General features: G+C 45.2%; 1 protein-coding gene across 1 annotated transcript in view; it reads left to right on the top strand.

Moving 5' to 3' along the window:
• arsb (arylsulfatase B) overlaps window positions 1-15155 on the top strand; it is a gene marked incomplete at its 5' end in the record, with an annotated part of 15178 nt that extends 23 nt beyond the window's left edge. Inside the window, 8 exons of the mRNA XM_080529429.1 lie at window positions 1-241; window positions 635-821; window positions 1202-1392; window positions 2519-2726; window positions 6653-6896; window positions 8472-8542; window positions 13837-13968; window positions 14308-15155. The exon at window positions 1-241 is cut by the window's left edge and continues 23 nt beyond it. Of these exons, the coding sequence (XP_080385555.1) occupies window positions 1-241; window positions 635-821; window positions 1202-1392; window positions 2519-2726; window positions 6653-6896; window positions 8472-8542; window positions 13837-13968; window positions 14308-14573 (1540 nt within the window). The 3' untranslated portion in view covers window positions 14574-15155. The remainder of the gene's footprint in view (window positions 242-634; window positions 822-1201; window positions 1393-2518; window positions 2727-6652; window positions 6897-8471; window positions 8543-13836; window positions 13969-14307) is intronic.
• Window positions 15156-15753: the final 598 nt, after the last annotated feature.

Below are 15753 nucleotides of genomic sequence, written 5' to 3'. Positions count from 1 at the left end.
TGCAATTACTAGAGTCATTTTCGTGATATCATGCCCTCTGTTTTTAGAGGCTAAACAACCACCGCACGTAGTGTTCATTCTTGCAGATGACTTTGGCTGGAATGATATCGGCTATCACGGGTCTGAGATCAAGACGCCAAACCTGGACAAACTCTCTGCGAACGGTGTCCGACTGGAGAACTACTACGTCCAGCCACTATGTACTCCTTCACGGAACCAACTCATGACCGGCCGGTATCAGGTGAGACGTACGAGGGGGTCTTGATTCATTGTTGTTTCCAAAGAAACACATACAGCAGCCTACATCATTGTGTATTATATCAGTGTAATACTGTTGTCCCCATGTGGTTGTTGTTGTTGTTGTTGTTGTTGTTGTTGTTGTTGTTGTTGTTTTTGTTAAATGTGTTGTCTAATTGGGGTTATTCCTAATAAAAGCAATTTCAAACATGTTTCTCAGCTATATAAGCTCAAGTCTCATCCAACAATCAGATACTGTAACTGTTGTTACAGCATTATAGCTCTGTAACTAACTGTGTATTACAAATTGCCAAACGAGTCAATGACAAACTGGCAAAAAAAGCACCCTGGCCACTAAGGCCTATCTCTGATCTCCTGTACCTTTGCCCCTTCTCAGATTCACACTGGCATGCAGCATCAGATCATCTGGCCCTGCCAGCCCTACTGTGTGCCCCTAGAGGAGAAGCTGCTGCCCCAGCTGATGAGAGAGGCTGGCTACACTACACACATGGTGGGCAAGTGGCACCTAGGCATGTACCAGAAAGCCTGCCTGCCCACACGTCGAGGGTTCGACTCCTATTTCGGTTGGTTATCAATTAATTCTGTCTTGGCACCCGGGCCAATACTCCGATATTGTATCTCTTTGTCTCTCTGGATCTTGGTCCATCCATCCATCCATCCATCTATCTATTTATTTATCCATTCATCCCATCACATTCCTGTCTTTAATACAGCTTTGATCAACACGCTTGTCTGCAAACTGCAGTAGACTTCCTCCTCTTGTATCTTAAAGACTAAATCTAGTGGTTGTGGGTTCAGATATCTGATCAAACCTGTCTTAAATCTGGTGTTTTGACTTGCAGATTTATTTGAGTGTATATTCAGACCCTAACAACAGACACCTTTTGAGGTGTGGAAACATCTGAAACAGGTGAACATTCTCTTCAACCCTATGTGCCCCCAGGCTATCTGACAGGCAGTGAAGACTATTACAGCCATGAGCGCTGTAGTCCTATCACAGCCCTGAATGTGACTCGCTGTGCCCTGGACCTGAGAGAGGGAGAGGAGGTCGCTACAGGATATAAAGGGGTCTACTCTACACAGCTGTTTACAGACAGAACCACCAGCATCATCACCAAGCAGGACCCTAGCAAGGTATACATTATACACCTAGCTTACTTGTCATGTGACACAACCTAGCCCCAAACAAAACACGCAGGCTCACTTATTACGCTGAAAACTCACCACCAACGTTACCTCAGCGGCGCGCGTGCCTGGCGGAACATTTGCTGGACTTTTTGTCGTGTCTCTGTTACGGCTCTAACTGCTACTGCCCGCCCTATCGTTATACATCGAGTTTGCCTTTGATAATGGCCATCAATAATATAATGTTTAATTTCACTTCATTATACATTTTTCTGGGTTCAGTCTCTGCTGTCATCCATCCTTAATGAGCGATTCGAAAAGTGAAACGGTTATAAGCAGAACACAGTCACGCACACAAAAACAGGGAGACACAGAGAGAAGCAAAGAGAACGGGTGTCTGTGTGTGTGTGTGTGTGTGTGTGTGTGTGTGTGTGTGTGTGTGTGTGTGTGTGTGTGTGTGTGTGTGTGTGAGCGAAACAGAGAGAACGAGAGAAAGAGCAGTAGACAAATCATTCAGAGCATGAGCATTTCCACAGGAATGTTATTGGTTTTAATATTTTGCAATCGTGCGAACGACATGTCATTTCACGCAACTTTGAACGCAACATAAGCAAGATGGAAATGTATACTTGTCACAATGTTGCCTTGGCAAGAGAATACCGAACTACAGAACACAGAAAGAGAGAGAGGGGGAGAAATCACTGGAAAAATACTGCCCTTCACCTGATGTTCTTTTAACTTATTAACATAACATAATTATAGTCTACGTGGGGTTTCTGCTTTGAAACTGATAGCGGAAGTGTTGATTTAAAAAAAATATATACACATTTCCAGATGTAGACATTGAAACTGCAGTCTATGTTGCTGGTTAAGATCTTTTTCACATCAACCTCACGCTGAGAAATTAGGCAAGACTCAGAGACTCCGAGACTCTCTAGCGAGCGAGTCGGAGGATGTCACATGGGATGTCACATGGGCTAACCCGTCAATATGGGCGCCTAAATGAAACTCACACGCGCCGCTGAGGCAAGGCGAGGTTGACGCTTGCGGTATAATTTAGCCTTTACTTTACAAAATGTCTTTCACACTAAACAATCTTGTGTTTTGTAATCTGCGTACGTGTCCTGTCTTGCAGCCACTGTTCCTCTATGTGGCCCTGCAAGCGGTCCATGCGCCCTTGCAGGTTCCAGAGCACTATGTCGCCCCCTACAGTTTCATCCATGATCCCCACCGCAGGAAGTATGCAGGCATGGTGTCTGCCATGGACGAGGCTGTGGGCAACATCACCCGGGCACTGCAGGAGAACGGGCTCTGGGACAACACAGTTCTGGTCTTCTCTACAGGTATCACTTTCATGGAGAGTTTACCTACCGAGACATATCTCTGCTTTTCAAGACTCATGTTCTTCATGTAGTTTGATATTGTATAATGCCCCCCCCCTTCAAAATGAGCACACAAGTGTTAATCCCTCACTATGTAGCCTAATGTGAAGTGTAATATTTAAGAATATTTATGTATAATGTCCCATAGGATACCGTCAAATCACCACAGATCTTTTTGACCTTTATCTTCCTACATCATCGTCAACTGGAAAGAGAGATTTACAAAAGAACGTGTTGTGTAAAAGCAGGGATTTTCCTGGATCCAGGACAGAGTTAGTGGTTTTGATTATCTGCCTCATATCCTGTGGAACAGTGTTTATCGGCCTGCTGACGTCCACTGTGTCCTCTCAATCTCTCTCTGTCTCCTGCGGATTGAAATATGTTGTGTTGATGGAGTGTGAGTGTTAATCGTTCCTCATGAATGCACAGGGCTCTTTTCCCATGGGAGTGCCATTTTATCCTTTAAGCTGTAACAGCAGTTTAAACCAACATCCAGATACTGTAGATACATTTGATTTGATGATGTAGAAAATACTGTTTACACACTGCAACTGTAGACAGTAGCATATGACTGTGCTGTACTTTATGTAATGAATAGCTTAGGGAGGATGCAGCGTTTCTCACCTTCATCTCTCTTCAGAGTTAGATGACACTGTCTTGATTCGAAAGCCAAAAATATATGTTTTAATGGGGGGATTACAGTATTGATTGCATGATGAGTATTTACAGAAATGTACACCCCACTGTAATGACCTTGACCTGACTTGACTTACTTTATTGAAGCAAGTAGTTAGAAGACAGTAGAACACACAAAGGCAGTGTGATCAGTGAAGTGAACGAGTGCTATTATGTTGTTTACGTGTGGCTTTGGAACACACATTGCTTTTACGAAGTGTCAGGTCTGAACAGGACCCAACTCAGTGGGCAGTTAAAGAGAGAGCAATCACTCTTTATGTCTCTGGGCAGAACAGAGCATTTTCCATTAGCCAGTTCCCATGAAAGAGAGTAGTTGGGGAGTTTGTGTCGAGAGACATTCATTCAATATACAGAACTGTGCTTTACAGTTAAAACACATTTTGCTTAGATCTGTAGCATACAGACATAACTGTCAGTTCTTTCTGACATTAATGATGTTGTATGTTGTATCATCTATGATGAGCCTATGTACTGTAGGCTACATAGTAGCTCTCTGTCATCTTGTTTGGTGTCAATGATCTTCAGAATTATCTTATCACAGCTTGAAGAGAGTGATATACCCTTTACCATGATGATTTAATTGACACAGGATCGAGGCTGCGTTGAAAGGGCTTCAACAGTACTCTAAGGATCCACAAGAGGTCAGCCTGTCCTTTCAGCTGATTCCTAGTCCTTTTTAACCTGTCTCTGCAAAGTCTCATTATCCAGCAGCTGGTAGCTATTTTGAACCGGAAACAACCCTGAATTGAATGACTTTGCAGAGACCCCTTGAGAAGAGTGAGAGGAAGAGAGTTAGGAAGTGCTGCAGACTGCATCCATACAATATATATTTTTTTTACATCTAGGGATGATTGGGAATGCCGAAATGGATCAATATTCAGAAGGATCAATAATCTGTCAGTGTGTTGCCACTTCAATCTCGGGTCTATCAGAGATTGCTGTCTGGTTTCCCCTTTAATTTCCACATCTGGACCTTTTTAATAGTTTGCATCTGAAGTAGGTAAAGGCTTTGAAGGTGGAGGGAAATATAGTTATTTTTAGAGGTCTAGGTTTTAAAGGGTAATTAGAAGGGTTGAACAATGCTGTGAGAGTGAAATGTAAAAGGTGTGTGCCGGTGGTGGGCTGAGGTAGGTGGCCTGTTTCAATGTTGAGGTTGGCAAATAGCTAGGAGGACCTTAGCCCTGTGAGCTAACTTGCTTAGCTAGGGAACTGAGGTTGAGAGGGGTACAATTATATAGGACTTTGCGTGCCTCTCCTACACTGTAGATCATGCACTGCCTTTGTACTTAAAACTCTGTTTCTTGGTGGGCATACAGTAGATACAAAGCATACAGCAGATGTTGATGAGGGGTAAAAACCTGATCCCTCTTTTTCAGTGGTCCCTTTTTTGAATTATGGAGAAAGAGAGTCTAACATACGTACATACCATGTTATTTAAAATTTCAAGTTGCTGAAGAGATTAGGCTTTTGTGCCTACGAAGAATGCATCACCAACAAGTTTTGGTGTAAAAACTCTTAAGTCCATGGAACTCCTGTTCTATAAATACCGTGACTCATCTCTTATTTCCTCACATAGTCTATAGCACCCTCAAGGTTTACTGTTCCTCAGTAAGCCACTTTGCCAGTCTGTAAGCACTAGCAAATATGTCTCAGCCCTGCCCAAACAAAAAATAAAGGAGTTTAGAACTGTGCAACAGAATTCTGAGATTCCTTACCAATGAAACCCACTGTTAATCAAGTGCCTCGCTGGGGCCTTACTGTAAGCAGTGAGAGAGAGAGAGAGAGAGAGAGAGAGAGAGAGAGAGAGAGAGAGAGAGAGAGAGAGAGAGAGAGAGAGAGAGAGAGAGAGAGAGAGAGAGAGAGAGAGAGAGAGAGAGAGAGAGAGAGAGAGAGAGAGAGAGAGAGAGAGAGAGAGAGAGAGAGAGAGAGAGAGAGAGAGAGAGAGAGAGAGAGAGAGAGAGAGCTGGCACAGGGAAGGGAGAAGCAGATTGAAAATGAATTAGAGAGCAGGGGAGATCTTTCCAGAATGGTGCTGGAAGCAGCATAGACTACTTCCTGGACTTGTACAACACTCTCCTCCCCTCCCTCACTCCCCCAGCTCCCCTGAGAGGGAGCCTTACCCTGATGTGATTGGTCCACTGTGTTTATTCTGGACTAACCTCTGGGGAGGATGACCGTCTGTCTGTGTGTGTGTGTGTGTGTGTGTGTGTGTGTGTGTGTGTGTGTGTGTGTTTTTTGTGCGTGTGTGTGTGTGTGTTTGTGCGCACGATGTCTGACTGTCTGTCTGAGGAAGACTTCAGAAGAGAGAGTTCACGCCTTACCCACCAATTAGGGGAGAGAGAAAGATGGATGAGTGCAAATTAAGATAGATGGACTTGATAGAAGTAGCCGAAAAACAAAGGGAATGAGAGACACAAAGACCGAAAATCAAGCCACAGATATAGTCCTCTGCGGTCGCAAGACGAGAACTCACTCGTCAACAAACCTTTTGTGGAGGAGTAATGCCTTGAACCATAAACCAAAGAGTGATGGTCAACTTATGTTCCTAGCATTGATAAAATATAGAGTTTCCTACATGTGAGACAGTCGCCTTATTGTTTTGATTTCAAACTCCCTATGTCCACACATCCTCTGAGGGAGTCTTATGAGAGCAGTATTTTACCAATGTGTTGATAACAATCAACCAAGTGGATTTATACCGTTATGTCTCACATGAATTCCTTTAGACCTCATATTTTGTGACGGTTAGCTTTAGTGGGTTTGAGTGCTAACCAAGCATGCGATCCTCTTGATGGTGAATTGACATATGTATCATTTGAGAAAGGGGGAGAACAGAGCAGCCTTTTACGAGGAGGAACTGGAGGGTAGCTTGCCTTGTACGTTCCAGTGTCTTGACAATGACATAGTATCAAGCTTTTTTTCCCCTCATCTGTTGTGACAAAGTGGCTTGGTCCCTGGTTTACCTCAGCGACGATTGACTCCTTCATTCCCTCTCTGATAGGGGATAGATCGGTAAGGGTTAGTAGCCCTCACCGCAGCTGGAGAGAGAGCTTGCTCTTGTGGGTTGCAGTTAGTCCTTCTTGGATCCTAGTTGAAGACTTGGCTTTGGCTTGAAACGTTGGTTTCTGTCTACTTGGAAGGTCTAATCTGTCATGTGCTGATGTCCTGCGTGTTGCTGCTTGTGTTGACAGATAACGGCGGTCAGACTCTCACTGGCGGCAGCAACTGGCCTTTGAGGGGCAGGAAGTGGTCACTGTGGGAGGGCGGGGTCAGGGGCGTGGGTTTCGTGGCCGGTCCACTGCTGAAGCGGCCCGGGACCATCAACCGCGAGCTCATCCACATCTCCGATTGGCTGCCTACGCTGGTGGGCTTGGCTGGGGGGACGCCAAATGGCACGAAGCCATTGGATGGGTTCAACGTGTGGAATGCCATCAGGTGAGTTGGGAGGAGGTCTTATTCAGTAGGATTCGTTGTCCTGTAAACAAATAAATTGTCAGTGCTCAAGATTGAAAAGGTCTGTATTTTTTTTTTACCTGCCAAATTTTGCACCTTGATGAATAAGCCTGAAGACTCCATCCATCCCTGAATACGGTTTATATTTTAATCCAACCTTTCCTTCTGCAGGTGCTAGATGGGCCGGGGCCACTTTAAAGCAGGCAGAGGTTTATTAAGTGGTACCACACTGGTTACTTTGAACAGTCTTTGGGGGCCATCGATAAGGCATGGGGGAAAAAGACGCTGTTTCTCTTTTCTGCCTCACCTTATTTTCTCTCTCTCTCTCTCTCTCTCTCTCTCTCTCTGACACACACACACTTGTCATTCCTGAGTTGTTTATGTCAGACTGTCCTCCTGTGCTCTGGACAGACACATCAGGGGGTTCTCACGTCTTAGACTGGGAGAAATATTTCTTCATGTTTGACAGCCTCCCTGTTTCTCCCTTCCTCCTTCTTTCCCCCTCCCCTCTCCTCCCCTCTCCTCCATCCCCCTCTCCCCCTGACTGATCTGTCTCTCGCTCATAGGAGTCTGTGGCTCTTCAATAAGCCCTTTGTTACCGTGGCAATGGGACCTCAAAGAGAAGGAAATTCCATCACTCATTCTCACACAAATTTGTAGTCCTTCCATCCCTCTCTCTTTCTCTCTCCCCCTCTATATGTCCCCCCCCCCTTTTCCTATTCCTGTCCATTCTCTCTTTCTCTGAGAGCTTGTAGGACTCACTGTTAGGAAAACGTCCATGTTTTTGTTGAGAATCTGGGAATCAACAGTGAGTCCCCTATGCTCTGTTGTATACAATACCTTATAGAAAATCATTCAACAACACATCAAGGAAGTGGTGCTGAGGAGGCTATTTCCAGACTAGAGACGTAATGTATACGTTAGTTGGCCTGTCAGGCTGTCATTGCATTTTGTCAGACTGACATATTGCATTTGTAAACTAAATGTAGACACAATGAATTGGGAGAAATTGAGGGCTTGCAGCAGCAGAGCCCTGAAGTAGATCCAGGCTTAGCCTCAACCACAAACCACCGCTCCTAGCCCAGTCCCGTGTCCATTGGCTGTCATCAGTCACCTGACTCCACCGTTACCTTTGCCTGGTGTATATATATTTTTTACAGCAGACGTGTCGCAGTGTGAGCCTGGCAACGGAACAAACTCCTGTTTGTTTTTGCTTCTTTTCTCTTTTTTTTTTTACGGTTTTTCAGACAGATTTAATTGCACTGTGTTTACAGAGAAGCAGAGGTCTTCCACAGTTTGGGCTATGAAATTACAACCAATACGAAGGCTTAGAACAGTAGTTTACACGAAGAAGTAAGAAGGTTTATTCTTGTTTGTTATCGGACGCCGCGTTCATAGAGTTCACTCTGCGACTGTGGTCATGGCATGTGACCCGTTTGGTGGACAGGCTGGTTTAGATTTGGTAACCCTCGTGGATTAGTGAAGTCAGAAATGAATTAGTGAGTCAGAGAAGAGAATGTGTGTGAAAAGTTGACTTGTGTCTTTTTTGTCTTACAGCAAAGGCTTCGCCTCGCCCAGAGTGGAGTTGCTGCACAACATTGACCCCCGCTACATCGACATCGCCCCATGTGAGTTCACCACTCAGTCATCACCACTTCTGAAGTTGTTCCTCCGCTTTCTCCATGACGATTCATAGTCACCGCGAAACATAATCAAGAACATCCACATCTCCTCCTCGAGTGTTCATTACTGTTTGAATTCCCAGTGCATGAGCACGCCACGGCCCCAGCTGCAGCGTTGAGCTCATTCACGTCTCTTTGGTCCAGATAGGGATGATGTCATCCTCCTGTGTTGCTGCCTGATTCACCCAGCACAAAGCACAAATCCCCCTTGCAGTGTGTGTGTGTGGTGTGTGGTGTGTGTGCGTGTGCGTGCGTGCGTGTGTGTGTGTGTGTTCTGCTAGGAAAGTTTGAATATTGTAGTGATGCAGATATTCCACTCCAGATGGGGGCGCGGGGGGGGGAACAGAGAAGTGACACAATGCAGGTCCTCTTAGCCAGAACACATGTGAGTGTGTGCGTATGTGTGTGCGTATGTGTGTCTGTGTGTGTGTGTGTGCGGCGGGGGTGGGGGGATCATTTTACTTCAACCAATACACATTGTGCCCATCCACATTCTAATGAAATGAAATCAAATGAACCTATCAGGGCTGGAACACTCAGGGTGAAGCCTCAGAGGAACCCTGAGTCTTAGCTCCTAGATGTGGCACGCTGCGCTGACGAAAGAGTGACCGCTGAAGTGTTTGAGTGAGTGAATAAGTGACTGGGGGGTAAGTGGACATGAGAGGACTTGGAGTGACCGATGTTGTGGAGTGTCAGAGTCTGCTGTGTTGACTGAGACAGGCAGGCGGCCCAGCAGACTGATACGTCATCTGTCAGTGACAGGAACAAGTTGATAACCATGTAGAGGTGATGGATCACCTGTGCTAACAACTACCCTCGGGCTCCCTTCCTCCATATCTGCCTGTCTGGGACATTTGTCTCCCTTCTCTCTCTCTCTCTCTCTCTCTCTCTCTCTCTCTCTCTCTCTCTCTCTCTCTCTCCCTTCCTCCTTTTTTCCTTGTGTCGTCGCGCCCCCCCCCCCCCCCCCCCCCCTCGCTCCCTCTCTAGCCACAAGTATGATTTTATTTGACAGTCTGCAGTATACTTTATACTTAGAAATGTAATTTTGTACTGTAAAGAAATTGGTGTTACATGATACTTACACAATTATAACCTTTGGGTTTCTTTGGAATGCATTGACAGGACTAGCGTGAAGGAACATACCATGTGGTACCTGGGTTGACTTCTTTGAGTTAAGTACCAGGAAGCACCCATTGTTTAAATACATTTTCTTGTAAATACCCGTTCAAAACCCATCGAGGACCCTAAAGATAATGTGCTAGCGAAGCACAGTGTGTGAGTTGTCCTTAGAGCCTTGAGTCTTGACATCTAGCTTGTGTTTGATATGAGTGTCATGAGATTGGATCAGTGTGTTGTCTTTGTTGTTTTGACATTTCACATTTTTGACATTTAGCAGACGTCTTTCTCCAACAAATACATTTGTCTAAGTATCATAGAATCATCTATCCATCAGTCGTCATAAGAAAAACTGTGCTAGGACCAGGGGCCATTGGCAGTCAAAATGCTGGAAGTCACAATGCTTTTTATTTTATTTACAGTAGAGAAATTGTACAGGGGGGTAGTGGGGGATGAAGCGGTCTTTATGAGGAACAGTCCTGAAGAGATGGGACTTCAGTCTACGGCAGAAGGTAGTGAGGTAGTGACTCTGCAGTCCTGACAGCAGTGTGAAGCTCGTTCCACCAGCGGGGAGCCAGGACAGTGAAAAGTTGTGACCGAGTAGCGCGACTGCTGCACCACGTAGAGGCGGCGGTGCCAGGCGGCCTGCCAAGGTGGAAGAGTGGAGTGATCAGGATTAGGTGTGTTTCCACGGCTGGTTTCTTATCTGCGCCTGCTCAATGTCACATACTGTGTGTTTATCCACATTGTCTGCCTTGTAATCTCTGTTGTTTTTCACTTGTTCCCCAGTACCACCAAGTACCAGGGTTCTCCCCGCCATCTGGGTCTGGTTAACCCACTTCTACTTGAGCCATTTCTAGTTTCCCCCCTCTTTTCTGATTAGTTCCTATGCAGGAGGTCTCAAAGATACTGTCCACCCCTAAAGAATGAATGTCTTGTGTGTTGAATTAGTCATGCTTGTTATTCTGTTTAGATGACAGGAATGCTGATGGAGTAGGGTTAACAGTGAAATGACCAAAACACTGTAGAAACTTGAGATACTTGACGTTTGAGAGGGAGGGAGTGGGTGTGCACATGGGCTAAACTGTGATTGTATTGAGGGGGGGGGGGGATTCCAGGAAATGGGTCTTGTGACTGCCGAACCCCCCTGTGAGACACAGTGGAGCGCTCTCATTCTCGTCGAAACCACTTAATATTAGGTGGAGTGAACCACTTCCATCTCAGAAGGGGGTGTGGGGCCCCTGGTCGGAGGTCAGGGTTTCCGACCGTGCGTTGAACAAAGGGCTGTGCGGTGGAGCACATTATTCTCTTCTCAAAGTTACACAATAGTAGGGGTGGGGGGCCCGGGGACCTCGACCATAACTTTCCAGGCTTATTTTTATATTTTTGTCATTCAAGCTTCAGATCAGAGACTTGCCTAGATCAGTATCAGCCTAGAATCTCCTCCAAGTCGTCACACTGAAGCACTTAGACTAACTGTGTAAGGTAAATGTTATGAAACGGTCATCTTTTTGTCCACTGAGGTAGCAAGAGTGTGATTGACCCTCCTCTCTGATGTTACAGAGGAGAATTAACGGGATCACCTCATTTGTACTCTTTGGCTCCGCAGGAAACCTGCCAACATTCAAAGCCCCTGATTGTTATTAGAGGCTTTTAGTATTTTCACTTCAGAAATCTGTTGAAAGGCGATCAGTTGAAAGTGCGCGTTGTTTTCCTTGGCTCATGGTCAGCCCTCATAATTGGCACATGATGGTTTTATACCAGCCTTGAGTCTAAAAATTACACTGAGGTGGTGCTTCGGGCCAGCCATCTGACATAAACCAATTTAGTTGTGGTGTATTGACTTTCCTCGCTGACTGACCCTGAAGAAAATTATGGACTTCATGAAAGAGAGGAAAGCCTTTCACACCACAACACATTGGAGTCTTTTTTTGCTTTTATCTCCACTTTGGCATTGATAGTGTATACTTTCCCTCTCATTCAGGGTCCTCAGAGGGTGTGTAGCATGTCAAGATGGGGAGTGATGAACAAACCGTCTCACACTACTAAAAAGGACTCTGTTGCCCCTTACCTGCATGCCCTAATATGTTTATAAGTATGTTTAAATCCTCATTATCTGTTACCATCGAGACGACCATTTTTCCTTGAGTCTCTTTAGAATGAGACCCCACTCTCTTTTCTTCTTCACATTCTAGGGGCCCCCTTTCTCTCTTTCCATTCCTCTTTCAGTCTCCTTCTCCCCTCTCTTTTTTTTATCCGACGAGCAATTCTGTCCCCCTCTTCCTCTCTTCCCACTTTCATTCTCCCTTCTCTTTCTCTATCTGAAAAGAGGGGTTCTATTCCCCCTTTTCTTTTTCCTCTTCCAATCTCCCTCTCTCCCCTTCTCTTTCTCTGTCCGACAAGAGGGGTTCCGTCTCCTAAGTGGGCCACAGAGGGGTCTGAACCTCCAGCTTGTCAAGGCGAAGCCTTGTCGAGCGTCTGGAGCGGACCCAAACCTCAAATCCCCCCAGACTTCCCCTTCTCCACTTTTCCTTCACTCTCCCTCTCTCCCTTCTTACCCGCCTTTCCTCTTCCTACCCTCTCTCGACCAGAACCCCCCCACCCTCTTCTCCTCCTCCACTCCCACCTCCCCATCTCTCTCTCCTCTCCTCTTTCCTCCTCCCTCTACTCCCTCCCTTCCTGCTTGTCCCATTTGGGAATGTTCCCGCTGTGCCGTCGTCCAGATGTAGCGGGGCCGGCCCGTCAGCTGCACTTGCCCGCCGTTCCCGCGGAGAGAATTAAATTAAGAATGAAAGAGTGGTGGAAGACTGGTGAGGCCCCCTCGCTTTAGGAAGAGAGCGATGGAAGGAACAGAGCGGTCTTGGAACACTGCAGATGAATCCTTTATACTCCTGTTCAGGTTTGTTATGTCACCCACGGCCCATGGCCCTGAAGGGGAAGGGGTAAAGGCGTTGATTTTGGACCTTCTACTTGTTATACTACTTGTTATATAACAAGAGAACAAGAGAAACACTTACAGTTTCATAGTCATTGTCATGTGTTTGCTGGTTTCAATAAAAAAAACATGCAATACAAGAATCTGGGTCGCCCCCTGCCCTGGGATCTGCAATTGTAATTGTATAACCAAGTGCATGTGAGACCACTTACAAAGAATCCACACATCATTCATAGGTTGATCAATACGGGATCCAAATGAAATGTTTGTCATGTGGTCTCCGAACAGATGCTTCAGAAGTGTTTTAATGTTTCAGTCATGCTACATTAGAGAAGAGACATAAATCACATTCATGGTCGCTACATTTATAAGGGGTAAGAACAAGGGCTTGTGTGTACACAATGAATGTGAGGAAATGTATGTTTTTGACAGCATCAACCGGCAGTAATTACTGGCAAATATGTGTAATTAAGATCACATTGCTGGGGTCAACCTCAGCTTGTAACCAGGAATGCTCTCAAGGCTACATTTCCTCTCCTGACACAGGACATGTGTGTATTTGCTTCAGAAAGGCATTCTACTTGGGAGAGGAGAGGTGGTGGATGTTCTGATAAGGCAATAGAGGGCCGTAAAAGAGCGGTACATCTCTCTCTATCTCTCTCTCTTGACTCTGGTTTAGTCCTCCCAACGACCCAACCATGACTCTGTGTCCCCTGGCATCGGCTCTTGTGAAAACAGTAGTTTCGGTCTGAGTGTGCAAAGTTTGTCGACTGGCGGTTGCTCTGCCCTGCTCCGCTGCGTGGCTGTCACTTGGCGTCTTAGTGAAGGTCAAATTCTGTCTATTCCCCCAAAAAATTGCCAGTCCAGAGAAACCTCACACATTGACATTTTTAACCAATGTTTAAAACCTCTCCATTCCTACTGCTTCATTTGCCCTGCAGGGAAGAAAGGGCTCTTTCTCATTCTTCTGTTTATTTTCACACCTCTCACTGTACCGGCTGCCTAGTCTATGATTCTCAGGTATGTACCCTGGTGCAGTCTCTGGCCCTCTCTCAGTTCGGTTCAGTTATCCCTCAACAACGACGTTTTGTGTCCAGCGGCAGCCCAATACTCCATTTAGCAGCAATTCTGAGTTTCTTTCAAATGGATGATTGCCCTTCATTATCAGCTTTCCACTCCCTCTCCCCAGGTCCTGGCAGGGGGTCCCAGTTGACGTTGGCTGAGGCGGATGGCCCAGGCTCCTGGTCCCACTCTGGCTTCAACGTGTCCATTCACGCTGCCCTCCGCAGCAACAAGTGGAAGCTGCTAACAGGCTACCCTGGTAACTGTCCTCTCTCCTCCATTATATCGCGTTTAGTCTGGGGGAATATGAAGGGTGACACATGGCCGTTGATTTTCTTTGTATTCTATTTTTCATGACTTGGGATGGGTATCTAGGTTCTATAGCATGGTGGTCGTAGATGTAATTCATGTATAGGACAGCATTTTTTAAATAGTATTTTTACGCATATCACTTATGATACAGCACAATATCCCATACAGCATTTTTTTTGTCCTCTTAGAGAGAGGAGTTGCAGCACACACACATACACATAAATACACACACATACATAAACACACATTTCCTTGTTCTCTTTAAATGTGTTGCTCTTCCACTCAGGTTGTGACCACTGGTTCCCCCGTCCTGGCCTGGGGAACAGTTCTGAGTCCAGTGGTTCTGAGGTGGGCTCGCTGAAGGCTGTGATGCTATTCAACGTTGAGACGGACCCAGAAGAGAGGCACGAGGTATCAGACCAGCACCCTGGCGTGGTGGATAATCTCCTCAAAAGGCTCTATCACTACCAGCAGACGGCTAAGCCAATCACCTTTCCAGATGAGGACCCCAGGTGTGACCCTGGCACTGGAGCCTGGGGGCCTTGGGCCTAGATATGATGATGGTGACGATGATGATGATGCTGTTGATGATGATGATGATGATGATGATGATGATGATGATGATGACGATGATGATGATAATGACGATGATGATGATGATGGTATGCATACAAATATACAGTACATGTCTGTGTCAGATCTGAAGCCTTGAAGAGACAACACCAGATCATTATTCATTTTTGAATTACCACTTATCCTCCTAGTTGTAAAACTTCTGAGTACAGTGTACTTTAGCTACTGTAAGCGTTTCCAGGTATAGAGTCAGCCAGGCCATTAATAATGCTTTTAGGTACTATTTGATGTTTTTACAATGGCAGGAACCTTGGTCAACAGAACATTTTACTGGAATAGAAGCTAATCTTGCACATTTGATTGCAATATCAGTGAGGATGGCTTTTTATCTGCATTTTAATGTATTTGTTGGTATAATATACATCAGTATGGGCTATGGGTAAAACATTTTTTTTCGATTACACAGAACATTGAATCATTCAATAATCTGTGCAATAAAGCAGAAGGGGGTCAATTCCACATGTTTGTAACACATCAATGATAAACTTAAATACTGTGACATCATCTCCCCATAGCACTCCATTGATAAGTTCAGTTAAAGAAGTTATGTAAACACTGTTTGCCACATACAGTATATTGCTGAGTTATAAAGACTCTACCTGCTGGTTCAGGTATTATGCACTTAATTTATTTAACATTCAGAAGCTACAGTCCCCTTCTGTGTGTCAGACATGAGCAGAAAAAGCAGCATATCTTGCCTGTTCTTGAATTATGAAAAGGGTTCAAAGTGCCAGAACATTATTTCGAGCCCAGAGGACCCAATATGAATGCACAATGGTCATTGTATGAATTGACTCCCTCTTACGTACATTTAGCGAGCAAACCGATGGGTCCTGAAGGAATCTGAATCACAGGAATAGGATGTGTGTATTGATGTCTGTCTTGACCTCTTATTGAACTTCCATTCATACTATTTCTTACACTTTGTTGTTACCAACTATGTCTTAAAATGTATGTTAATGTATGTAACAGAAAGTATAAACGCAGAGCACAGTTATGGCCCTCATGTGCAGGAACAACTAATACTGGCTGTGTAATGTGTTTATTAAGTACAGAGCCAGGTCTGTCCTCTCTACAGTTATCTGTCCTCTCTACAGGA

This window comes from Nansenia antarctica (genome assembly GCF_963989245.1).
Source record: "Nansenia antarctica genome assembly, chromosome: 4".
Classification (NCBI taxonomy): domain Eukaryota; kingdom Metazoa; phylum Chordata; class Actinopteri; order Argentiniformes; family Microstomatidae; genus Nansenia; species Nansenia antarctica.
This window is presented reverse-complemented; position numbering and strand designations above follow the sequence as displayed.